General features: G+C 44.0%; 2 protein-coding genes across 2 annotated transcripts in view; both read right to left on the minus strand.

The window, feature by feature from the left end:
* Window positions 1-3,318: 3,318 nt before the first annotated feature.
* On the minus strand, window positions 3,319-12,858 carry grem2a (gremlin 2, DAN family BMP antagonist a). Its single transcript, XM_056292025.1, has 2 exons — window positions 12,553-12,858; window positions 3,319-5,643 (listed from the first exon to the last, which is right to left on the minus strand). Exon 2 carries the CDS (start codon window positions 5,640-5,642, stop codon window positions 5,064-5,066), a length of 579 nt encoding a protein of 192 aa, XP_056148000.1. The 5' UTR covers window position 5,643; window positions 12,553-12,858; the 3' UTR covers window positions 3,319-5,063.
* A 2,363-nt stretch (window positions 12,859-15,221) lies between these two features.
* Window positions 15,222-27,815, minus strand: part of rgs7a (regulator of G protein signaling 7a) — an 85,251-nt gene continuing 72,657 nt past the window's right edge. The window contains 11 exon segments of the mRNA XM_056291374.1: window positions 15,222-15,242; window positions 17,356-17,445; window positions 18,209-18,395; window positions 21,382-21,507; window positions 21,784-21,894; window positions 22,471-22,532; window positions 22,900-22,998; window positions 23,157-23,231; window positions 24,620-24,701; window positions 24,950-25,026; window positions 25,355-25,419. Coding sequence (XP_056147349.1) covers window positions 15,222-15,242; window positions 17,356-17,445; window positions 18,209-18,395; window positions 21,382-21,507; window positions 21,784-21,894; window positions 22,471-22,532; window positions 22,900-22,998; window positions 23,157-23,231; window positions 24,620-24,701; window positions 24,950-25,026; window positions 25,355-25,419 — 995 coding nt within the window.

A 27,815-nucleotide genomic window follows, 5' to 3' on the forward strand; every position in this document is an offset into this window, starting at 1 on the left:
GGCGGAGAATGGGAAAGTGTCCTGGTGAATTGCGACTACAATCTAAGTCTACTCATCTTGTCATTTTTACAACTACATTTTTTGATTGTATTTGTTTATTGATTTCTACCCATTGTTTAACGTTAGCTGATTCGAAGTGGATATTACATCATTTGAAAATATAATGAAAGGGTCCAAATATTTACAACTCAATATCTGGAAGGGCTCATAGAGATATATGAGAAAGATTACAACCTCGGGACATCCTAAAGTAGTTTCTTTTAGTTAGGTCACTGCCAGGAAATGTTTTCTACATTATGAAATTTGTGGTCATATCTAGCCTTTTCTAAGTGTTTTATAAGCCATATGTAGCCTATGTCCTTTATTACTGCAATTTTAAAGCCCTGTTTACTGAAAAGGGTGCACAGCTATAAACTCCTGTGCACGTCGATCATAAAGAAAAGTGTAATAGTTTATACATTTAAATAGCTGAACATTGCCTGTCAGAGAATAAGTGCCTAAAAACCAAAGTTAGGTGGTCAAACGAGCAGTGGAAAAGAGCTGTTTTTAAACGAAATGTGTGTAACCTGTGCTCTATTTAGCCAGTCTGACTTAAAGCTACGATATATAACTTGGGAGAAGTGAACGAGAGTGAGGTGGATTCTTAAAGAGCACAAACTAAAACATCCATCCTCTCGCTCTCTTTTTTCTCTCTGTGCTTCCTCCTTCCCTCCCTCTGAGCCAGCTTCATGCGCATGCATGAGTTTGTTTGTTTTTTTCCATTGTAAATGGCAAAACCTGTATTGTCATTGATGGACCTACTCACACAATACATTTTTTTCCTCGGCGAATCTCATTTGTCGTGAAGCACTTTTGTACTTAAAATTACAATTAATTACAATTTCATTTAGCAGACGCTTTTATCCAAAGCGACCTACACCTGAGAGTAGATACAACACAAGCAAGGATCTAGTCAGGAGGCGACAACGCAAGTAAGTGCTAAAAAACCAGGTTCAAGTCTGATGAGACATAGGTGTCAACAGCAGTGCACAAAGGCAATGCATAAGGTGCATAGAAGTGAATTTTTTCCCCCCCTGAGAGCAGGATAAGCAGTTCAGATAATGGATGGATGGATAGATACCATCAGGTGTGGAGGTGTTCGAGAAAGAACTGGGTCTTTAGCTTCTTCTTAAAGATGGAGAGGGACTCAGCGGATCGAATGGCGTTTGGTAACTCGTTCCACCACCGGGGAACTACAGAAGAGTCTGGCTAGTGACTTAGGGCCCCGCTGTGGCGGAAGTGCCATACGCCTTTCATTGGCAGAGCGTAGTGAGCGGGACTGAGTGTAGACCTGAATGAGGGAGTTCAGATAGGCGGGGCTGTTTTAGTTGCTGTTTTGTAAGCGAGCATCAAGGTTTTGAATTTGATGCGCGCAGCAGCTGGGAGCCAGTGGAGGGATATGAGCAGCGGAGTGACATGTGCTGTTTTGGGTTGGTTGAAGACCAGACGCGCCGCCGCGTTCTGGATCACTTATAGGTGAACTATTCAAGATGATTTTTATTTGCAAAGCAATGGCACCTAGTCTGCTCTGCTGTCCACAAGATCCATTAATGCCATGAAGAGAGTATCGTTGATCAGCTATGCATGTTGTTGGACTTCAGCTCACTCTACCAACTCATCTTCATCTATGTAAAAATAAATATACGCAAATGTTTTACACCAACATGGTTGATGTGAAGCACCTCTCGGGTCAACTGTTTAGCATGCGATTGAATGGTGTGCACAAACTTGATTGACAGCCAGGAGGTACGCCCCTTCCCTTTGAGCTTCTCTGATTGGTTAGAAGGACGAGACTTGAGACTCAGAACAGAGTAGCTCTGCGTTGCTGCCTCTCCGGTCTATGAAACTCGCTCTCATCAGACTGAGCCAGCTGGCCCACGTTTTGAAGCAAAATTCAAGCAAGAAAATCTTACATCCTGTAACAAACTACAAGAGGACAAACCATGAGCCGTTGATAGCCATTTAATTGTAGGTCTTCATTTCAACCAAACACTACGTCAGCTGATTTAACTAATTTGCTAACCTTCATCTGTGGAAGGAGGGGCATTGAATTAGTGAGTTGAAACGAGTGCGTGCTTTGTTGGAATAATAATAATAATAACAATAATGATAATAAAACTTGTATGCATACATATCCCCTTAAAGGCACATTACTGGGTACACCTAATCTAGAGGATAACGCTTAATCCATTTAATGACATGGAAATATTTACAGCTTTTCTGTAGCTTCTTCAGAGTCGTTCATTGTGTTTTATGATCCAAAAGGACCTGCTCTAATTTCCACTGTACGTATTGTGTTACCTGTTATGTTTTATGTAAGTATGTATGTGCATATGTATGTATATGCAACTGGTGTTGCTTTTCCTACTGTGGGAATGTGTGAGCTCCTCTGTCCTTTGTCCTGATTGAGCAATATGATCATCTGTGGCCCCCATGTGCAATAAAACCAATATTTTTAATGAAATGTCTTTAACTTTAATATATCTTATTTATTGAGAAATATGAATGAAAAACATGCCATTTTTTCCCGGTAGAGAACCATGGCCTCAGACTCAGACCTCCAAGTCTGAGGCCATGGTTCTCTGCCGGAATATGGTGGATTGCTCCCTCTGGGTTGGGGATGAGTTGTTGCCTCAAGTGAAGGAGTTCAAGTATCTCGGGGTCTTGTTCACGAGTGAGGGTAGGATGGAGTGGGAGATTGACAGGCGGATTGGTGCAGCATCAGCAGTAATGTGGACATTGTATCGGACCGTTGTGGTGAAGAGGGAGCTGTGCCGGAAGGCAAAGCTCTCAATTTATCAGTCAATCTTGGTTCCAACCCTCACCTATGGTCATGGGCTTTGGGTAGTGACCGAAAGGGTGAGGTCGCGGATACAAGCGGCTGAAATTAGTTTCCTCTGTAGGGTGTCTGGGCTCAGCCTTAGAGATAGGGTGAGGAACTTGGACACCTGGAGGGAGCTCAGGAGTAGAGCCGCTGCTCCTTTGCGTTAAAAGGAGCCAGCTGAGGTGGCCCAGGATGCCTCCTGGGCCCCTTCCTTTGGAGGTTTACCGGACACGGCCAACTTGGAGGAGACCCCGGGGTAGACCCAGAACTCGCTGGAGGGACTACATGTCCAATCTGGCCTGGGAACGCCTTGGGATCCCCCAGGAGGAGCTGGGGGGCATTGCAGAGGGATGTCTGGAGTGCCCTACTTAGCTTGCTGCCACCGCGACCCAACCCCGGAGAAGCGGCTGATGGTGAATGAATGAAAAAAAAAATGCCGATGGCAAGTCGTTTTGTTGTTGATTTATTATTGTCGATTTTATCAACCTTCCAATCACAATGTTATATTTTCAGTGTATACACAAAACATCACCATAGTTTTATATGAAATGGATTTAATATATATTTTACCATAGATGCTCTCTCACACACGTACACACACACACACGTACATACATACATACATACATACATACATACATACACATAACTCATAACTTATATATATATATATATATATATATATATACACACACACACACACAGATGGGTGAAAAAGGAAAAACCTGAACGCTTGACCCCTACAGTGAGGGGGTCTCTGACATGCTGCGGGGGTATTTCCCTGACATGATTTGAGTCCATTTGTCCCCTTAGAGGGAAAGGTCACTGCAATTCAATACAAAGTTATTCTGAGTGATCACCTTTATGCTATGATGAAACATTTCTATCCCGATGGGAGTGGTCTCTTCCAGGAGGACAACAATGCCCCCATCCACAGAACACGAGGGCTCACTGAATGGTTTGATGAGGATGAAAATTATGTACATCATATGCTATGGCCTTCACAGTCACCAGATCTCAACCCAACTGAACACCTAGTATGGGAGATTTCGGACCGGCGTGTTTGACAGCGCTCCCCACCACCATCATCAAAACATCAAACGAGGGAATATCTTTTGGAAGAACGGTGCCCATCCCTCCAGTAGAGTTCAGAGACTTGTAGAATCTATGACAAGGAGCACTGAAGCTGTTCTGGAGGCTCGTGGTGGACCAACACCTTACTAAGACAGTTTATGGTGGGTTTTCCTTTAATTTTTCACCCATCTGTGTGTGTGTGTGTGTGTGTGTGTGTGTGTGTATCATTGTTCCTCTGTTATACAAAATACAATATAATTTATTTACTGGCTAGTATATGTGTGGCATATGTATATGGCCAAGTTTGTGTCTACACAGATAGATTCCTCTGGTTATGTTGCAATTTTTTTTTCTGTCTTAAGCTTTTTCTTGACATCTTATATATCTTTGGGGACACCATTAAAATTAAGGAAAAGTTGAACAGGCCAATGTAAGAGAGTCTTTCTTTCAGATAAAACCCTTACCGGCTACCAAGGCATGCTGTCTAATTAGACCCAGCAGCAGAACGCTATCTGATATATCACAGAGAAACGGAGTTCTACATTTGTTCTGTGGGCACTCTTACAGTTCAAGACAGTATATTTATGCAACAGTCTTTCCAAGCAGCAGTCCATAAAAGTTTTTAAGTAAAATTATCTGGATGGCTCTTTGATAGTTTCTCATATTTCACAGACAATCAAAAGAATCTAGGAAAAACCAAGAGACTTGGATAAATTCAAGTGGGCATGCCTTTCAGACCGAAACAATGAATCATTAAACTTCTTAGAAAGAAGGGCCAGGCTATATTGAGCACGTCCAATGCCGACTGCTTCATTTGGCCTGGTGTGTCTGTTGTCCATCCACTCTCTCAAAACAGTCTCTCTGAACAGTGTCTCTTGTCATGAACGCACTACAACCAGCCACCAGGGTCTTGAGGGTCTGATGAAGTTAAGTTTGACCACTCCGTGATAAATTTAGCTTCAGTTTTTGGAAGTCACTTTACTGTGTGGCCAGTCGCCATGTGTGAAATATAATGCAGCTTTTGGCATATCTCTCCTCTGGGAAGAAATTGGTTGACATTTGACCAGATTCATGACAGCACTCAGGATGTTGTGTTGAGTCAACATCATATTTAATTCTGAATCCCTCAAAGTTTCCCATGGTTGCTCACATCCACAGACATACAACGACACTGTTTGACCCTCTGGACCTTGCGGTGTCTGAAAGGGGGCTGCAGGCCTGGACAGTCCAGCTGCACCGTGAGCTGTGTGATGCGGTGCGGCCTGCAGAATGAGCAGGACTGGAAAGGCTCCTGGGACTTGTTGTGGCCTCTCCTTCCAGAGTTGGAGCCCAGGCCTCGGCTCTGGCCATGGCCTGAGCTGGGACCCATGTGGCGGGGGATGTAGAAGGAGTTGCACTGGCCATAGCAGAAGCGGTTGACTACGGTGCGACTGCGGCAGCCCTCCTCGCTGACTGTCTGGCGGAGAGGCTGGGTTTTGCACCAATCGCTGCGGAGGTAGCGGCGCTCCGTCACCACCAGGGCCTCCCGGCTGGAGGACAGTACTTCTGGTTTTCGCGGCAACAGACGGTGGTGACGTTCAGAGGACAGGTTCCCTTTGTTCTTGTATGGGGATGGGATGGAGCTCTGGGGGCGCAGCCTCCTGGTCTCTGCAGTGATGCAGAGCACCACAGCCAACAGGACTGGGAGAGTTATTCTCCAAAACATTCTAAAAATATGATGGAGAGAAAAAGAGAAAAGTCAGCATCGAAAAGATTGTTTAAAGATAAAACCTGGGATTTTTCTCCAGAAATAAATATTTATCCACTTGGACCATGGAGTCAGGTTACATAAATACTAAGTACCATCTTTACCATGGTTGAAGACATTAAACTATCAGTGAAATTTCTGACCTGGTAGTGCAGCGGCAAACACCTTCCTATACCTGAGACATGATGATGATGTGGTGATGCTTCTGTTGCACGGGTAATCTACCAAGTCTATAATCATGTAGTTTGATGTAATTAGAAATACATTAGATTGCCTGTGTTAGCTTTGGTCTGAGAATGCCATTTTAACAAGGATGGGAACTGTTTACTGCACATTACAGGCAGCAATGGCTGCTAAGTGTTGTGGTCCTTGCTACCAGGAGAGAGAGATTGGGGAAAGCAAGGATTTCAGCTTCAATGTGAAACTTGGTGAGCAATCAAGGAAACACAGCAATATGATTTGGTGTTTGCAAGTGTCAAAATGTCTCACCATATTGTCACATAAAGTGTATAAATTACATATATATTTATATATATATGGATCATATTGTGTCTGTGGATGGCACACATCAACCTTGAGGCCAGCACAACATTGTCATTCTGGCAGCTTGCGGTGTTGCCTACAATTATTTACAAGTGTGTCTACGTGTGTTCGCGTTGAACCACCTTTGCTCACGCTGTCTAGCCTCCCAGGCATCACTGAGGAAATGAATCCATCACCGGGGCCCCCATTTGTCATCGTCCCTGTGTCATTACTTCTATTTGCTTTCTTCTCGGCTACGCAACTCTTCCATAAATAAACAAAGCACTGCCATCAAAGGCCACACTTAAACACCCATAACGAGAAGGGGAAGTTGATTTTATTGGTCTCGTCGCCGGGTAAAATAATTAGGGCTTTGCTTACTCTACTCATGAACTATGCCGCAGATATGTAAACAGGCATTAGAGGAGCCCATCTGCATGTTATTAGGGGAAGGGTTGGAGAAGTGTACCCTTTGGGAGTCCACTCTCCTGCTCTGCGGTTATGTGCTATGGAGCAGAGTGAACTGCGACTGACCCACCATGTCCAAGGTTCAGCTGATCCACATGAGAGATGGGTGACAGAGAGGAAACCTCTCCTAAATTGTTCACAATTGTGTGCAGATGCGCATGCGTATATGCACATGTGCAGCCACACACACACGCGCGCACACACACCTTTCTCCCTCTTTTTGTACAACAGTAGTAACTTTAACATGTTTCTGTTTTATGCCGGTTCCAGGAAGATAAGATCTAGAGAAATATGGTTGTGTTATGCTGAGTGTTATGCTGACAGTATTTGTGCCAGCACATTTTTGACAATCACTCAAGCATCTTTTAAGCAGATGTTGCTCTTGACAAGCATTGCATGACATCGACTCAGAATTTCTGACCGAGAACCAAACTGCCTCAAGGCCATTGGCAGCTCCTATTCACTGACTCTTCTTTTGCTGTGCAAATTAAACATCCCCTTCTCTTCCTTCCCTGGACCTGAAACTCGCTCTGACGTGGAACAAATGACTATATCATAATCCACTTTGTTCTTTGTTTCCCTTTTTTCCCCCTGCCCTTGACCCTGCGGTGATGGCGGCTCCGTCCGCTTATGTAGGAGCAATTGAGTCCTCGCACCAGTGTCCCGGCAGCGGCCTCTGTAAGCTAGACAGCAGCTGTTTTTATGGAATTTGTACATCTGAAAGATATGCGGTATGAATTTTGAAAACACCTTCTGCATTCCTCCCCTATAGGAAATCCTTCGGTGCAGGAAAAAATATTTTTTTGGAGAGATGAGCCAAACGCCGGAGTCGCACAGGTACTAAAGGTTTGCTTTGCGAGTGGGAATCTGACCTTCTCATGGCTGTGCGAACAGAAAGAGACCACGTGGAGTTTGACTCGTTCTCCCTTGGTTTGACACCTCAGTGAAGAGCGCAGATCGGGTCAGAGCGACTTGCAAAATAGATGATCTTTTCACGTACAGATTCAGCCAAGCAATCAGACTTTACAACGCACTTACAAGTCTGCGGATGACATTTTGACATCTCGCATCCCTTACTGTGTGTAAAGGAGCAACTCATTGACAAATGCATTTTGAAAATCACCTTCCCAGTGGGAGTACTGTGAAAGTCGAGATGGCTACTGGCCAAAAATAAGTATCCTGGAATACTGTTATTATGAGGAAAGGTACAGCACAGATGTGAATTTGTGTACACACACACACACACACACACACACACACACACACACACACACACACACACACACATGCGCGCACAAAAGCTATGAAGACAGAATAACTAAACCAAAGACTCCCGGTGTTTCCTTCCACCACCCACTGCATCAGAGAGTCGTGACCCCATTCCATCTTCCAGTGATCTACCCACCATCTATAACACAGCCTCATTCATCTTGAGCAGGAACGTCTTATTCCTGTGGACCGTTCGTCTAAATAGATGAACTTCTGGTTTTTGGGGGATTGGCTGCGCTTCTGTGGGCGCGTACCCCCTCTTTCCCTCTCCCTCTTTCCCTCCATAGTCCAGCCACTTATTTGTTAAAAAGGGACTCCGTCCACTGCCTCTGTACAGTTACAAGGCCCTGGGGGCTTTCAGGGGACAACCTGACCGCCTGTGTACACAGGGCATGACGGATGGCCTATACAGTCGGCATCCTCGCTCCCTCTCTACTCCCCAGCTCAGCCTAAGTATGATAGCGCTGACCCTGCCAAGCTATCTTCATCAATCTCGCCAGCAAGACAAATTGCGGTTTCGGGGTTGGGATGGGGGGGGGGGCTCAGGGGGGACTACTGAGGTGGGTGGGTGAGTAGATGGGTGGGTGGTTGGCTGGCTGGTGGATTGAGGGTTAGTGTTTGGGGTTAAAAGAATGAAGGAAACAGTCTGAATGGATGGGGGGGGGTAATGATTGTCTACAGGGAACCTATAGGGAAACCAAATAAACTCCACTGGGGCTTTACAGTAAGTATTCTCCCTCCGCTCTAAAGCTCTCCATCAGGCTTTTATTTTCAATGTCTCCTTGTCTCCAACTCTCTCTCTCTCATGTGCACTCTCTCACTCTGTCTCTCATGCGCTCTCTCTCTTTCTCGCTTGCTTGCTCTCTGTCTCTTTCTCATGCGCTCTCTCACTTGCTCACTCTTGCGCTCTCTCATGCGTGCTCTCTCTCTCCCATGTGCACTCTCTCTCTCATCCGCGCTCTCTTTCTCTCTCGTTCTCTCTCCCATGTGCACTCTCTCTCATGCGTGCTCTCTCTCTCCCATGTGCACTCTCTCTCATGCGTGCTCTCTCTCTCCCATGTGCACTCTCTCTCTCATCCGCGCTCTCTTTCTCTCTCGTTCTCTCTCCCATGTGCACTCTCTCTCATGCGCGCTCTCTCTCCTGTGCTCTCTCACTCTCTCTCTCATCCGCGCTCTCTTTCTCTCTCGTGCTCTCGTTCTCTCTCCCATGTGCACTCTCTCTCATGCGCTCTCTCTCCTGTGCTCTCTCACTCTCTCGTGCTCTCTTTCTCTCTCCCATGTGCACTCTCTCTCATGTGCGCTCTCTCTCTTTCTCTTTCGTGCTCTCTCTCATGCGCTCTCTCTGTCACTCTCTCTCATGTGCTCTGTCTCTCTCTCGCATGCGCTCTCTCTCTTTCTCGCTCTCTCGTTCTCTCTGTCTCTCTCTCTCTGTATGTCCTTGTCATACTCTACCTCTCTCTTCCTCTTTTTTTCCCCTCTCTCAGACGCTCTAATCATCAGAGAACAGCGGAGACGGAAGGAGACTGTGGTTTTGTGCGTTAATGCTGACACAGAACTGAACAGAACTGGGCCACACTAACGTTCTGTCTGCTAAAAACTAATATTGTCCACAAACACGGCCTTATGTTTTACCAGAACCACACATTCTTGGGGGATATGCTTCAGTGAACTGTGGCAGACCTTGGTTCCAAATTTCAGACCTCTAATGAAATTACACATACCAGAAACAAATACCAGAGACTGCTGAGCTAAACACAAGCCTCTGTGAAAATAACTATTATCAGTAGGCGCTTACGTTTTGTTCCTCTCAGAGAGACATTATAATCGTCATTATCATAATGTCTCATGTCTGGAGAGCAGATTCAAACATCAGCTTTTCTCAGATCTCACTTCGAGAGACTCATCCAGGAAAGTGTCCAGCAGTCCACAGGCTGCTTAGCATATCAATTAACGGTTAGTTAATGATCCAGGCACATCGAGACTTCTGAAGATGTACACAAATATGCTGCTGCAGAGCTTGGGAAAACAAACCTCATCCCAGGATGTTGTCAAAGGCAGGTTAAAACTAACAAATCCTGATGCCTCAATTATCGGTGCGTCACACAGTCTCATACATAGACTGCTAAGTGCAGTTAATTACAGTTGAACTGCATTTCATTCCCCGTGCAGCTCAAACCTCAGTCACACACACACACACACACACACACACACACACACACACACACACACATATATACAGGTAGGTAGGTGCATGTGCACTCTCTCGCTCTCTCTCTGTCTCTCTCTCTGTGTCTCTCTCTCACACTCTCTTTGTCTCTCACTCTCTCGGTCTGTCTGTCTGTCTCTCACTCTGTCTCTGTCGCTCTCTCTCTCTCTCAGTCTCTCTCACAGACACACATGCGTACAAATCCATGCACAAAAATGCAAACACAAATACAGTAAATAGGACGGAGTGAGCGATGGAAAGAGAAATGGGGGGGGGTTAATTAAGTGTAGAGGCTTGGTTTGATCCACAGTGTGAGAGAGGCCGCCGATGTTTTCACTCGGAGCCAATTACACAGAGGGCAACCATGTCATTATCTGCATTTGCGGATTGTATTTTCCCAAACTGCACTCTGTTGCTGGCTCATTAACAGTTGGGAAAGAACCTCCATTCGGGGGCTTTGCTGTGTAAATGTGTCTGATGCCAGCGCTGCCAGGAGGTTGCTCAAGGCTTTTTTGGGCGGCCATTTGTCACTGCAATCCATCTTGATAATGACTAGCAGCCCGGACACGATACTTTCCGTGCTGAGCGTTGGCAGGGATGCGAGGCCTCTTCACGGCATCTAACGCCGAGTTTAAGAGTGAGGTGACCGTCATTAGAGATGCCATGATCAACATATCTGTTGAAAGACCAAAGCGTTATTCTTCACAGGCCGTTTCACGGGTTGCTCTGATTATTATCATAATTATTATTATTATCATTATCATCGTGAATGTACCTGTCTAACCAGCTTTTCATAGTAATTCATCATTCGGCGTTGTCATTTAATTCGATAATGCTGATAATGTTAGGGTAAATGTCTGGGCGCAGGGTCATGCAGGTGGATCATACCCACACTGCAAGTGTATTTCATGTGGGCTTAAACCTGACTGCAGCGTCCAGGGTTCAAATCCGGCTCGCACCCTTTGCTATATGCCCCCCCCTCCCCGTCTCTCACTCTCCCCTATCACTCTGGATCATCTGTCTATCATGGGTGTCCTGTCCATTAGACGCACCATCCGCTGTGTATTCGCCCGCCTTATAAAGGTGGGTATTTACTGTATCGGTGCTCCGTGGCTGCAGACAGTCACAATAAAGCTGTGTGTCCTGTTGCCAGAGAAACCGTAATGTGTCTGTGTGCTAAATCCTCTTTGACATCAGAGCAGACTGTACAAGGTGGTGCAGTCACCGGAGCCGTAAGAGGGATCAGAAGGCTTCCCGCCACTCACCACGTGCACAGATACTTACGTGCACGCTCATTTATTAAACCGTACGTATGCCCATGTACACACACACACACACACACACACACACACACACACACACACATATAAGTGGGCGCACACACACATGCATGCACGCATGCACAAGCTCACAACATACGTATGTGTGAAAGAGAGAAACAGATGTACACACACACACACACACACACACACACACACACACACACACACACACAGTACTGATTTGCAGTGCACATCCACATAGTTACTTCCAACTCTCCAACACAGATTCATGTAAAGAAAAAAGAAAATTGCTCTTGCTCTCACTGAGACTTACAACATACCATCAACACTCACTAATTCTCTCAGTCAAAATGCTAATTCCCCCAAACTCCCACTCACACCCTAATTATAGTAATTTGGTGACAATCTTATCCAGAGTGCCTTACAGTAAGTACCCTGAAAGCTTTTTCCCCCCCCCCCCTCTGCTATGGGTGGCCCCAGTGGGAATCAAACTCCCAGTTCCTGCACAACTACTGCCAACTATAGTGTGCAGCCTTCCACTTAGTCATCCATTCACGTTGTGACTCACTGAGTCAGTCTTTCAGCTGTTACTCTCTCCCCGTCATTCCCCCCCTCCCTTCCTCACACTGCTCACCGAGGTTATTCATGATAATAAAAAACACACCCTTTTGAATTATTCGGATTTAATCCTTTTTTTTTTGACATATCACCCTTGCTTTTTGCTTTCAGAATGGATAAACTTCAAAACATGTCCATCTCAACAAGTTGTCAGACGTGAAGTTGTCAACTTTGAGGCTTATAAGCTTTGTTTTCCTTAAACGCGAGTTTATAAAAGCTAACGAGACGGGATAAATCCCCTCGCCGCCAATGCAAATCAACTTAAGAAATCCCTTCTACCCAAAAAAATAAAATTACCCAGTGACAGATATCGTCTCTCATGTTCTAAGAAAAGTAATCAGTTTTGAGTGCAGATGTGTGCCTTGTTGACATGGACATTTCTTTTTGGACTGTACCCATTCGTGTAAGTCAAACGCCAGAAAGAAACCTAGTGAAAAGAAGAAAGTAACAGTCAGGCAATAACAGTTCATTACAGTGAAGCATAGATTAGAGTGGTCTATACCTTTTGTCACACTTTGCTAGGACACTAAGGTGTTGACGCCGTAGTCAGGGCAGGCTGTCCACCCTCGATGCTGCTCGTAGCCTCTTCCAGGTTGTGGTTTCCATGGCGACGTAAGCGGTAGTATCCTGAAGCTTGTCCTTATCACAGTTTCTTTTCCCAATAAGAGCTGAAGGTCTTGGAAATGATCAATTTTCCATCATCCTTGAATGGTCTTTTATTGTTTTCTCTCTCTCTTCCCCCCCCCTCTCTTGACCTTTTCCCGTGCCGATGTCCTCGGCAGCAGCAGCTCTGAGTCCTGGTCAGAGGGACCTCGTATCCAAGTTCTGTGAAGACTCCGGCTGTGGTCTATGTTTGAGTGTGCTTGAGAGTCTCACTGTACTGCCTGTCTTAGTTCGACCCCCCCCCCCACACACACACAAACACACACACACACCCTCCTCAAGACTGGGAGGGTTTTTCCTATTGGTCCTGATTATTGAGAGAATCAAACCAAACCATAGTTCTTTCATTCATCTCCCTCTCTTGTCTCTCTCTCTCTGTCTCTCTCTCTCAAAAAGACACACACACACCTCTTCCTTCTCCTCTGGGACAGTGATATGTTGCAGTGACATATTTTTCTTTCGTAATCACTACCTGATTGGGTCTTTGGTCTCACACCCCTTCCATCCATCTCACTGTTTGTTTTCCTTCTTAGTCCACGTTCACAATACCTCCCTTTTCTGCCTCTCGCCTTTCTACCGCAGGAAGTGATTTAAGTTTTTGCTACTTTTCACATCGAGAACAAAATTGGTAAAGTCAAAAAAAAGTCTGTTCACAAATGCCCAGCTGTCCGCCGTCCTCTTTCTGTATCAGCCTTTTTCACTGGCATGGGAACCACAGGGACACATACACTTTCCACAATAAGGACAGTTAAAAAGTCCATAATCATTTAGAAATCCACAATCCATAAATCATTGTCTGTACCCAGACACATTGACAGAATGCTTTGAAATCACCATGATTCACATTCCTCAGTGCATCTGAGACAATAATGTTTGTCTGTTTTGTGGTCCTTTCTAAGTTGACCACTGGGCACTTAGACTAAAAACAGTTCCTGTTAGTCTTGCAATCAAAAGCAGTGCAACATCAGCAGGCACTGGGAAACCTCAGACGGGCACTGTCTGAACAATAACCTTTTCAGAACAACCAGAAGATGATGACACTTTAGCATGACAAGACTTCAATTGTGAGCAGAGCGCTGTGTTGCCTGTTGCAGGGCTGGTTCAGGGGGAGTTAGTGTGGGCAGCAAGGAGACCGAGACCTGCTGCATGCAAGGAAGTGATATGTCGCCATCTAGTGGAACCACACAAAAGTGCACGTTATACACTGACACAGAGACACTGCGCTTGCCATGAATTATTAATTTGCAAATAATTTGCCAGGCCATAGCAACAGATAAAGGGTCAGCTTGAATAATACATTTTAATTAAAAGTGTTTTAAATATGGTATAAAAATAAATGCAGGAGAATAACAAATAATTACGTTCTACATAAGACAGAAGACAGAATTTCTCGTAGTTTTGAATGTGACTTTACAAGTGCAATGAAAATTGTATGTGCTAATTATTGTAGTGCAATAAAACCAATACAATGCAAAAAAATGCACAATAATAATCATAAATATAATAATAATCATAATAATTATATATATTGTATATGCATAATGCACAACACTTCCCATAGCATGACAAAGTATCTGCGATCTCAGATCGTGTGTAGCAATGACATATTGGTTAGATTTTTCCATTTAAGCTGTCATTTTCTCTTTTTTCTGTATTTTTCTTTTTTTTTCTTCCTCTTTTCTCTCTGACATCATTAGTTTCAGCTGGAAGTGAACGAGGGGACACAGATCCAGAAGTCTACGATGGAAGGAACCGGAACACTCAATTTGACAGTTTTTACTGGCATGTTTCATCATCTTGAGTCTGTCAAAGTCTTTACAAGTCCTTCAATGCCTCTCTCTCTCTCTCTCTCTCTCTCTCTCTCTCTCTCTCTCTCTCTCTCTCTCTCTCTCTCTCTCTCACGTATGCTGGAAATACATTAGGTACTGCAAAAGGAGAGAGAGGAAGGAAGAATCTGTCCATGGACATGCAACATCTGATGGACAACAGACAAAAGGCCGGAGTGGCTCATCATCAGCCTGAGCCGTGAGCAGATGAACAGACAACGATGATGGAGAAATGAGATAGTTACCCTCTCCTAGTCTCAGAGAGAGAGAAAGCGAGAAAGAGAGAGAGAGAGAGAGAGAGAGAGAGAGAGAGAGAGAGAGAGAGAGAGAGAGAAATGGCGTTGGTTTTAATGATGGCAGCCTTTTGGATGCTAGGGATTTCCACTGGTCCAGGATGTGAAAGACAGCACAGTTGAGGCAGAGCAAGAAAACAGAAAGGAGGTACGTTTATTTGGCTAGAATTTATAAGGATACTGCAGACGTGTTAAAATGGTCAATGCTCATAGCGTTAAGTTTCAATTTCAGCTAAACTTATGGAAGAAAAATCACAAAAATATGCATTTTAATTCAAGTAATGGAATTCCGCATGATATACTGACAAAATCTATGAAACATCTGTGCCTAATCAAAAAAACAAAAACAAAAATATTTGGCGTTCAAAATTACCTGGCGGCAACATCCTTCAGAACAAGTTCTTGCTTTTCTGTGAGGACAAAGAGAAATCTGGTGTAAGGAAAGGCATTTTAGCTGACGGCAAAGCCAAAACGTGATCCAAATCTTATAGGCCAACTGGAAACAGACTACCTGTGTAAAAGAAGGGTGGCGGTGCACTCATACGATGGACAACTTTGTACGATGAAGTGCCATTAGTAAGATTTTCCTTCTAGAGTCATCACTCCACATGCTTTTATTAGTCTGTCCGCTTTAACTGAATGTGTGCTAAGCAGTGAAATCCTCCGGTGTAGTTACTGAACACTCTCGGCACTCCAAGGCACATGGCTGCCCACGGCTGTCTTCAAATCTGTCTGCATCTTCCTCACTTCATACTTACGGTTATCAAATAGCAACATTAAAAAGATAAGAACTTTCAGAGGCTACACCGTAGGTGGCCGTCTTTCTCAAAATAGTTTGAAATTGAAAAATAGCACATTTAATAAAAACACTGAGTTTAGAAAGGAAACAGGTCGTATAGGTGATGAAAACATTATTCACAAAATGAAGGATTTGGTCCATTTAAGGGTTGTTAATTCAATATTCTTATACGATTACAAAATTGGAAAATTGAGTGCAACGTTTTAAAATGTTGCAACATTTGTTTGCCACTCAACATTTTGGATTTTGGGATTGGGTTTCAATTTAAGTTTCAAAAATTGCAGCATGGTGATGCAGTGGATAGTGCGGTCGCCTCACAGAAAGAAGGCCCTGGGTTCGAACCCCGGGGTTGTCCAACCTTGGGGGTCGTCCCAGGTCATCCTCTGTGTGGAGTTTGCATGTTCTCCTCGTGTCTGCGTGGGTATCCTCCAGGTGCTCCGGTTTCCTCCCACAGTCCAAAGACATGTAGGTCATGTGAATCGGCCATACTGAATTGTTCCTAGGTGTTAATGTGTCAGCCCTGTGATGGACTGGCGGCCTGGCCAGGATGTCTCCTCGCCTGCTGCCCAATGACTGCTGGGATAGGCTCCAGCATCCCACGACCTTGAGTAGGATAAGCGGCTTGGATACTGGATGGATGGTTTCAGTTTCATAATTTTGTGGTATGGTCTGAAAACAACAAGTTGAGGAAAGTGGAATCGGTAATCAAAGCTGTGGTCGTTTAACTGGTGTTTTTCTAAGGACATCATGGACTTCACTGGCATCGTGGCGGGGGGGGGGCATAATAAACAATAGGGTCTGACTGCAGCACTCACACTGAATTTTCCAATTTTCCACTCTTGTACGAATGTTGATAACCATCACATGGACCTGAATGATTTCTTTTTATCATTTTTGTGTTAGTGCAATAGCTAAAATGAAAGGAGAGAGGAATAACATACTAAAGTTGAGAGACCTGTGAGTTACTGAGGGCAGGAATATTGGGTGCTTCAAGAAACAGGGGTCATGATTATGTCCACTGTCATGAAAGAAAAAAAAAACAGGATAAGAGCGGGTGAAACAGGAAAAGATGAAGATTAAGTCGATTGGATGAAGGGTCAAACAGGAGCTCGGGGCAACGGACGGTGTTACACGGGTGTTACACGGGTGTTACTCAGGTCAAAGGGCAGAAGAACAGGGGGCAACCAAGTCGTGGAAATGCTTTTTCTGGCGCTCCAAACTCTAAGATCACTTGGTTTGGTTGACCAGAAAAAAAAAGCATATCCACTTACCATGTTTCGAGTGAATTTTTCAAAGGATGATCTGCGTTGCTGAATAACTCCAAACTTTTTTTTTTAAAAAGAAAAATAGCGACAAGACAAAAGATAAAATGAAGAAAGAGAACAGAAAATACAAGAGCCGAAAGAGAAGATCTAACTCATGTAATGGAAAGGAGAGGAGGGTCTACAGTAGAGTCAATCGCATGGCTAAATAAAACAATTCAAAAACTGAGTTATTAACGAGACTGAAAGAAAGGTCAGCATGGATGACTGTTACTTAAGGAGTCATAATTTTGGTTGTATATTAACATGTGACATGATTACTACTAGAAAAGCCTCACTGTGAAGTGTGAGGCGCGGTGTGTGGGCGTGAGTTACACGTGTCTATTTCTTAACGTCCGATCTGTTCAGGAGGTGAGAACCCAGTTTGATTCCAAGTTTTGGTATGGGCTAGCTGCCTTTTACCTTTTTCTTGGCCTGTAAAAGCTCCTGATAGGCACTGGAACGGATGAAGCGACTGTACGAATCACTCTTCATCAGCTTGTAGATGTGTTCCTGTCAAAAAGCATAATGTATTTATTCCCATGTGGTCAGGTAACTGCGAAACCCAAAAAAGGACCCAGGCAAGAGAATGTTGAATAGGACCATGTTTGGTTTTTTTTTTGTTCCCCCCCCCAATTTAATCTCAGGGGAGGTTTCTTTATCTAGTCAAGTCAATTTTATTCGTATAGCCCATTATCACAAATTTGCCTCAGTGGGATTTACAGCAATGCAACATCCTATCTTTAGACCCTCACATCAACTCCCTAAAAACACCCTTTAACGGGGGCGGGGGGGGGGTAGGAAGAAACCTCAGGGAGAGCAACAGAGGGATATCTCTCCCAAGACGGACAATGTGCAATAGATGTTGTGTTTACACAATTTACAGAACACAACGTTGAAAGAGGATAACAGAATTATAATGGAATTATAAGACATATGACGAATATGAGGAGGAGGATGCCAAGCAGTGTCCAGATGCCACCGGAACAGCCCAGGATCTGAGCCACGTGACCACCATCACCATTTAATATCGTAATTAACAGGGGAAAATATTGCATTTGTGTTTGAATGAATGAGGAGATGTTTCTTTTGAGTTGCACTGTCAAGTTGCTTGTCTAAAAGAATAGCACCTAGTCCCATACAAGAGCCAATCTTCAGATTCACTCTGTTCTTTTTCTCTAATTGACCTTCCAAGACAGAGACTGTGATTCAGTGCTTAAGAAGTGGTCATCTAATTCAATGAGTTTACATGTGTCTCTGCTCAGTAGTGGCTGACCTGTGCATCCTCAAAAGCGTAGCGTCCAGGATCTTTGACATTCTGGGTGGTTTTGTCATAGCTCTTGGAGTCCACGTTGATGGCACTGGGTGCTCCAGAGGCCATAAACTCCTGCCAGATCTCTTGAACACGTGTGGGAACCTCTCTGATTGGGCGCTTCTTCAGCTCCTGGACCGCAAGCCAAAACCTGTTCAACAAAAACAATGGCACAACAGATAATCATGAGACCAACCTTGGCTCCACTGGAGCACATGACAGAAGGGCTTCACTAAGGACAACCTAGACGTAACTTAGGGTAAGCGTATCATAGTTTGTGACAGTGAATAACCATCAGACCTAGCTGGGTAACTTGTAGCTTTTTTATTATGTGATTTCATGTATAGTAACTGCACTCAGTGAGAATCTATATGTCCATCCATCCATTATCCAAACCGCTTATCCTGCTGTCAGGGTCGCGGGGACGCTGGAGCCTATCCCAGCAGTCATTGGGCGGCAGGCAGGGAGACACCCTGGACAGGCCGTTAGGCCTGCACAGGGCAATATGTGTATATATGTAAAAGATACACTTTCTATATGTAAAAGATAAAATTTCAGACTAGGGTGAAAAGGAAAAACAAAACTGTTCTCAACACCTCAAAACAGGGTGATTTTACCATTTCCATAATCAAACTAACATTTAAAAATTCAATTAACATTCCACGTAGTACAAATTTTTCACTTCACCCAGCTAACAAGATAATTATGTAGTACATCACTAGTGACCAGCTGAGGTAAAATCCGACCCCAGGCATGTAAATGCATTGTCACTTCTGGATAATTTATTTGATCCTCCCAAAACCTGTCCTCCATAAATGCTTACCATTGTTTCTGCTTTTCATCTTAATCTTGGCTGTAGTTTTGGTGATGACATATCTTTTGGAGTCAATTTGACGTGTGACTTTTGGCTTGGCAGACAGCTAAGCTGTGGACATAAAGCTCTCCAAATCCTGTGCTGGTTTCTGTGATCTTTGCCAGGTAAAATCACATTTCACATTTAAATGTAACTTTTTTTATTCTAATAAAAATGTCTTTGACTAACTGTAAGCAAGTGATCAGCACATGGCCTATTATATTGTTAGGAAAGTGAAACGACAACAAATTTGGGCTGCATCATGAAGCTGGGGAGGGCTTTGGCCATGCAGCAGTTTAGCAGAACTATGTATGCATCAGTGACTATCATGTCCCCTAATGCTGAGTTCACTGATAAATATCAGAGATATTTATTAGCAAATATAGATATATCCATTTAATCACAATGTTACCTAAATAACACCATAAGAATATTGACTACGTGTGTCCGGGTGGCGTGGCGGTCTATTCTGTTGCCTACCAACATGGGCATTGCCGGTTCGAATCCCCGTGTTACCTCCGGCTTGGTGGGGTGTCCCTACAGACACAATTGGGCGTGTCTGCGGGTGGGAAGCCGGATGTGGGTACGTGTGCTGGCCACTGAACTAGCGCCTCCTCTGGTCGGGCGGGGCACCTGTTCAGAGGGGAGGGGGAACTGGGGGGAATAGCATGAACCTCCCATTCACTACGTCCCCCTGGTGAAACTCCTCACTGTCGGGTGAAAAGAAGCGGCTGGCGACATGTATCGGAGGAGGCATGGGGTAGTCTGCAGCCCTCCCTGGATCGGCAGAGGGGGTGGAGTAATGACCGGGATGGCTCAGAAGAGTGGGATAATTGGCCGGATACAACGGGGAGAAAAAGGGGGAAAAATCCCCCGCCCCCTCAAAAAAAAGTACTGCCTACAAAAGGATTTGATTCAATTTTCCACTATGTAAATGTCATATAGCTGACATTAGTTGGCCATTTTAGCACACGAAATACCACATGCTAGTTGCTTGAGGGTTAAATGAGGACCACAATATATAAAACATGCAAACATTCAATTCATTTTACTAAAGTAACTATACTTTCTCAGCTAAAATAAAAAGCAGAGAAGGCAAAACTGTACAGCACTATAAATATTAAGTTCAAACAGAATTTGCAAACGACAACTCAAGACCTTGTTCACACTAGAGCTGTCGACGGTTGTCACTCCCTATTTTAGGGCTTAATCTTCAGTTCACATTCAGTGACAACTGGTGACAACTGGCAGTCCTGCTGCAAAGAGGATGTGACTACCGAGGTTGACTCCATTTTTCATTGCAAATGAGCTTGGCTGTGAGTGTATGGACGGGGACAGGGACTGACAGCTGGTGGTTGATGTACAGTACTTAGCTGTGCAGTGCTCCCTGAACATTTCACTTCCCTTCAAAACTGTGGCGAAAGTAGAAAACCATAATTCCCCCTGGACATACGCTGAGACAAAATTATTTTTAAGTTCGGCAGACATTTATTTTTGTGCTGCATTCACTGCCAGAGAAGATGTGAAAACACAAATCTTCTCTGGCTTCTCTTGGCAGAAATAAACAAAACTTAAAGGGCCACCGCCGTATCAGTTGAGACTGAAGGTCCCATTTACACCCGAGCGATATCTGAAATGTGAGATTTACATTGAGAGCGCTGTAAATACAGGAGTGAGTCCTGTTACTCGTTCATAAATGTAAGAGTTCTTGGTCTTCTAAATACATGTGTACAGACAGAACATGAGCAACTCCAGCTGATAACTTCAGCTGTGACGTCCAAAGACGTAAATGTGGACAGGGTCTACGTGCTGTCAGGGATCTGGAGTGAGAAAACCATGAGACTGAAACAGAAGAGTAGTATCCATGACAATAGCTGCCCTGCAACAGGGCAATAAATACTATGATCCCTAATTTGATAGATTTAAGTCAGGCTCTATGTGACTCATATGGATAGAGTGGCGTTTTCAAGCACCAAGCGTCAAACAGACTGGTCAGTATGTTTAAATGAGATAATATGCTCATGAATGTGAGTGTGTCCTTTGTTGGTTATAATACCCAAAACATCTAAGTGCAGATGAGTTGTAATGATGTTCACGTGACTGTATTTGAAATATTGACCTAACTCTGGATGGAAACGGTGCAGATTTGTACCACCAGAGAGAGCTGAGGAGAAATCCTCCTCTATCAATGGGATATTGATTTTGTGTGTGTGCGCGCGTGTGTGTGTGTGTGTGTGTGTGTGTGTCTGTGTTTGTATACATTCTTGTGTTAAACTTTCCATACCTAAGGTTCTCTGAGCTGAACTCAGACTCCAGAAACTTGAGGAACTGCTCTCGCCCCACAGGATCTTTGAGCACTTCATCAATGCCGAAAGCCCACCTCTTCACCCTCTGCTGGCCTGGCTCCTTACTGGGGAACACAAAGTCAATAATCTCAAAGATTTAGTCTGTGCACACAACATTCCATTTCCTTCTTTGAATCAAATCAACCAATCAATCAATCAATCAATCAATCAATCAATCAATCAATCAATCAATCAATCAACCAATCAATCAATCAATCAATCAATCAATCAATCAACTATCTATCTATTAACTATCTACTGGACCTACTAAAAGCCTCATTTAACAGCTTGCATATATCCTGCTCTGTAACACACACACACACATACACACACATATGCACCTAGCCTCTAGCTCCCAGATTGTGGTGTCATCTGAGATCCAGGGATTGGAGGGGTCTGGTGGTGTGAGGAAGGGGTCATATTCAAGATACTGCTCTGTGTAGCCCAGCAAACTGAAGAAAAACACAACAGATGGAACAAGTCCAGATTATAGCAGTAAACATATTTCTGTGTAATGCTGATGTGGAGGAATTATGCATGATGTAGTTCATTTCATACTTCTGAATAAACAAATAAGGCTTTTGAAAAAAAAAAAAGGATTTGTGTGCTTGAGCCCAAAATGGGTAGGGATTTTAAACTAAAAGATTTATCAGCCCTTTATGCTGTTGCATTGTGTAAGAGTTTTAAATGAAATAAGAAATAAGCCCATGAAAGCAAACACAGAACTCTTTCACATTTCACTGAAATGAAAGGCAAAGACTCACAAAAAGATCAGCGTTTGGACGAAAGACGAGAGAACTCCAGAGTACATGCCACTCTTTTCAACACAGGAAATGACAAATGGAGTGCTTTGTGTGCCCTCCAGTGTCTGGCAGCATCTGTGCTGACATCCACTGAAGGCACTGTCTGCAGCCAATCACTCCTCAAGGTCACCGCGGCTCTTAATTCCATGCCACATTGGGCCATTTAAGGGCTCAATAAACAGATCGATAGCTAAACTGAATAAAGACCAGGAGAACATCACTCACCTATCCGCCACTTTGGACATCTTCAGTCGATGCCTGTCTAATTGCACTTGCCAAAAGGTGATCTGCAACCAGATAAAGGAACCATTAGCATTATACTTTTCACTTAGCCAGCCTGGGTGTGAGCGCTAGAAACGCTCAATGTATTTATATACACAACCTGGGTCACTAGTGAATATCCCATCATGACTACATATTTTGTTGCATTACTTGTCCATATTTTGACATCATATTTACTATACCACATCTTGCTAATACAGCAACATAGCACATATCTAAATTAAATTATAATGAAAGAAAGCAAATTAATGTAATTAATTACAAGTCAGTGATGCTAATGTTGACTATATAATTAACCAATGACAAAAGTAAAGTAACTTCGTGAGGCCCCCCCCCCCCCTGCTGTAACAGAGTGCCCCCTGCAGTTCGAACCTGTTCCTGCAGCTCCTCCTCTGTCGGCTGCTTGGCCTCTGGGGCAGGGGTGTGGGTAGGGCTGTGGGTACGGACATCATTCTGCAGCCCATATACAGACTGGGGGAGAAAAAAGTCAAAAAGAGAATGCATACCTCATCTATATTATGGTGGCGGTACAAGAACATAAGTATCAACAGGCCATATAACCCTAACTTTGACCCCAAACAAACTGTGACCCAGACAAACTTCGTTACAACTAGGATGAAAAGACTTACCTTTCTTGTCTTGTGGGGGTTTTTCATTCTGGAGGATTTCTTTATGTCTACTTCTGTTGTGTTCACACATCCAGGCTGATAGAAACAAAACAAAAAAAGAAGTTAAAAAGTTATCTTTGACTTGCCACAGTGTGGTCTAGTGATAAAATCCATGACCTCCGGAGCCAGCTGTATGCCTCAACTGACCCTAGAAAATTCCTCTGGACAAGAGCTTTTGCCTCTATGCCTCCTCAATTCTTTCCCCACTGTTAAGGTCATTCATTTGCTCATTCTGCTAAATCAAATTTAAGGTTGGGGGGGGGGGGGGTTCTTGAGCTTATCCCAGCAGGCACTGGGCAAAAGGAAGGGAGACACGCTGGAAAGGTCTTCTGTCCATCACAGGGCCTACACACACCATCACTCACACACCATTCATACCTAGGGACACTTTTACTTCTCCAATTTACATAAATTGAATGTTTCTGAGCAGTTAGAGGAAATGTGTACTCAGAGGACACCCATGCAAGCAAAGGTGAGCTGTGCTAAAAATATACAATATACAGAGAAGGGCTGGGACTGAAAGCAGGACTCTTGCTGTGAGACAATAGTGCTAACCACCGAGACACTGCCGCTGTTCGGCTGTCACAATAGACATAAAAAATAACCAAGAAAACAAACAAATGGAAAAAAAAAACACAACATATTACCAAATCCTAATTACCGTGACATTTCACATTACACCTATTTAGATGATGCCAAAAGCAGAACGAGTGTAATCAGCTGCCATTTTTTGGTCTTAATCCTTTAAATACACACACAAACATGACAGTGTGTGTAGTCTGGGTGTGAACTGACTCTGAGCAGTCCACTGATCTTTGTGTCAAATGCCGGTTAATCAATCATGGAATGTGCCAATTCCACCAAAACAAGTAAACCAGCGGGAAATCAAACACTCACTCTGCAAATTCTGCCTGAAGGAACAAGTGGCCTAATCTAGGTCTCCTCCAGGAGAACAGTGTTAAGTGGCTGGACACCCTCACTGTGAAATCAAAATTAATATTGATTATGTTACTCTGAGCATGCATAAATTGAAGCTGTTATTTTCCAATTATTCACAGGACTGTGGCTCTTGGCGGAATGCAGCAGAATAGGCATCTAGCTCTCAGGGAGGGGAGGTAAGTGCTAATGCTAAGGATGTGTAAAGTATACATGGCAGCTATTGGTGTGACCGTTCATTTACATGGTAAATAAATACAAGAGATCATTTATTTTCTTCCCTGTATGCCATTTACATGTAATGAAAATCAGATTTACAGCGAATGCACGGCCGAAGCCAGTTACATAATTCACAAAGTGCTTCTGTTTTTAAACACTATTATCACTGTCATTTTATTCTTTTCCTAGAGCTTACAAAATCCCATTTGTCAGGATGTCGTCTGTGTAATGATGATGTTGATGTTAGCATTAGGATAAATTAATCTCACCACTGGTCTGTGCACATCCCAGAATGCTCTTTCCTGACTGTCGAGAATTTTTCTCTCAATCTTGTCTCTTTTTTTGTCCACTCTAGGGAGAGATGGCAGATATCCAGTCCAAAATGCATTTCATATGCAAACATTCATGCAAAACCAATAATTCACCATTCACATCATCCATTTATTCCATTAGACTGTTTAAACTTCGGTTCACCTGTGGAATTACACACTAATTACTGCGATGCCCAAAATAGGGGCGAGGGTATTGATGTGATAATGAGAGCAGATATATCACACATTCACATGGCTTGTTTAACTCGTGTGCATTTATAAACCTACTTTGCTTGTGCTTCTGCTTGCATAAAAATGAACTCCCATTTCCTGGCAAAGGCCCTTTGTAGCCTCGCTAAGCTCTCCTGAAAATGCGACATAAAACAAACACTTTTGACAGATCTGCAGGGTTAATTTTTTTTTTTGCACATACTATGTATTGTGCCACACGCGGGAGTGAAAACCTTGTCATAAACCAACTCAACTCCAACCAAGCAATATCTAAGCTTTGTTAGGAAAAAGTAAGAAATGTTGGACCAACACACACACACACACACACACACACACACTGGAAAAGGCGTTCACTCCCTCTGTGTTAAAGACAAGAGATTAATGCTGACTGCAGTGCCAAGCCAGGGATGAAATAGATATGTGAACAGAGGAGTACTGACACTAAAGACCTCTTTTACTTACTGCCTCATAGTCTGCAAGCTCGAGACGTGCTTTATTTTGCATTGTTCTTTTGCAGAGGTAAACAGCTGAAAGAGAGAGAGAGAGAGAGAGAGAGAGAGAGAGAGAGAGGGAGGGGGGGAATGAAAAGGAAGGAGAGAGACAAGGAGAGTGAGTCAAAGATGGGGCGAACATGAGCACAGCTTGGTTTTAACAGCCTTAAGTGGCTCTGCACTTCTCAGTTTGCTAATCCTCTCAACTGCACATTTACACTGGCCTGCAAATTGCAGAGGTCACTAACTGGGCACTGCGGACGTGAACATTTGGTTGCATTTGTTTTCGTCTCTGCTGCACAACAGTGTGTATGTCTGAGTGTGACAGAGTGTGTGGAAAAAAGCCTGACTTTGTGTGGGAACATTTGTTTTGATGTGAAATAAAACTAAAACAACAGAACTGCAGAAAACCAGGACACCTTTTCCTTACTGTTATTTTGGCGTAACTCCCTCTCCATCAGTCTGTTCACTGACTGTTAATGTGGGAGCTTTAAAACACAATTAACTGGGTACACATTAATTATTATTATTAACAACAACACCAACAACAACAATAATAATAATAATACATTTTATTTGTATAGTACCTTTCATCATCAGGACAGTCTCAAAGTGCTTGACAGTGAATTAAAACAATAAAATCAGACGACAACAAAAATATTACACAGTTAAATTAAACGCTTGTCTGAATAAAAGTGTCTTAAGACCTGTTTTAAAGGAGGCCAGAGTGTGGGGAGCCCTTAGGTGTTCCGGTAGGGTGTTCCAGAGACGGGGGGTAAAAAAAGTCAGATCAATTGAGACCATCTTGTGGGTAGAGACACCAAGGTGCTTGACCTGAAGGTTGCTGGTGGGGGCAGAGTCGGTGATGACCAGATCCAGTACTTGCCCTCAGTGCTGTGTGGGGACATCAACCTTTTATTTTAGGTCCAGATACTCAAGCAGACTCAGGAACTCGGCAACAGAATAGCCAGAGGGGAAGTCGATGTGGAGGTTAAAGTCCCTGAGGATCACAATGTTGGCTGAGGTGTGGAGCAGAGTAAGGTGAAAAGTTCAGATATTCCAAGGATGAAGGGTGAATTAGGCTTGGGGGGGTACACAAGAGGGATAGTCATGGAGTGGGGGGGTATGCATTTAGCTCAGCTTGGTAAATAATTTCTAAGCCACCGCCACATCCATTTGTGCAGGCTTTTTCTATGTACCTGTAGCCAGGAGGACATGCCAGGTTTCAGTTAGGCCCATAATGTCAAGACATTTGTCCAAAATATGGTCAATGAAGAAGGAGGGATTTGTTTGATACAGAGACTGTGTTCAGGACTTCCATGCTGCTAGGCAGTGGAGCTTTTGATGGAGTCGGGTCTATAGCAAGTCTCTGTATAGGTCATAGTGCTGTAAAATCCTCTTCACGTTTACGGTCTAGCATGCTGCATGGTCTCATGGTGTTACCAACTGTGACGTGGTTCCAGCATTCAGGTCAAAACCCCGGTTGGAGCCCCTGTGTCTGTACCAACATCCATAGTGCAAGATGTCAAGCTCACGATAGTGGGTTAGGACTTCTTTTGTAGGCCGAAGGTGACGGTACTGAAGGTACAGAAGCTGTGCGGGTGTACACGCCATTGTTATGAAAACTGACGAAAAGGTAAAAACGTGAAATCTGAGCTAGCATTGTTGGCTAGCAGGCTACCTAACACTCGCAGTGGAGAAGCAACAGTTTGAATGGCATTTGAAAATGCTGCAGAAGTGCGTCTGGATAGCGTAGCGGTCTATTCCATTGCCTACCAACATGGGGACCGCCGGATCAAATCTCCGTGTTAGCTCCGGCTTGGTCAGGTGTCTCTAGAGACACAATCAGTCATGTCTGCGGGTGGGAAGCCGGATGTGGGTGCGTGTCCTGGTCACTGCACTAGCGCCTCCTCTGGTCAGTTGGGGCGCCTGTTTGGGGGGGAGGGGAAACTGGGGGGAATAGCGTGATCCTCCCATGCGCAACGTCCCCCTGGCGAAACTCCTCACTGTCAGGTGAAAAGAAGCAGCTGGTGACTCCACATGTATTGCAGGAGGCATGTGGTAGTCTACAGTCCTCCCCAGATTGGCAGAGGGGGTGGAGCAGTGACTGGGACAGCTCGGAGAATGGGGTGACTGGCCAGGTAAAATTGGGGAGAAAAAGGGTGAAAAATTCAAAAACAGAAAATGCTGCAGAAAAGAAAAAATAAGGGCATGATGTAAGTTGTAGAACAGATGCGAAAGGGGGAATAAGGGAGGGGCTGTTTTCCAGGGACCAGGCTCAAACTGCGACAGGTAGGCAGTATGCTGCTGTGATCCAAATCAACCAGTGAGTCAGGAAAATGGGCAAAACAGTTCAAACCTATAATGAATATATAATGAAATGCGATTAACACCATTCAAAACCATCTGAACAATGTCAAAGCGACAGACAA

Source organism: Lampris incognitus, chromosome 13 (genome assembly GCF_029633865.1).
Source record: "Lampris incognitus isolate fLamInc1 chromosome 13, fLamInc1.hap2, whole genome shotgun sequence".
Lineage (NCBI taxonomy): Eukaryota > Metazoa > Chordata > Actinopteri > Lampriformes > Lampridae > Lampris > Lampris incognitus.

Coding starts and splice junctions, on each gene's coding strand:
- grem2a (XM_056292025.1), bottom strand. CDS start 5,642: ATGTTTTGGAGAATAACTCTCCCAGTCCTGTTGGCTGTGGTGCTCTGC.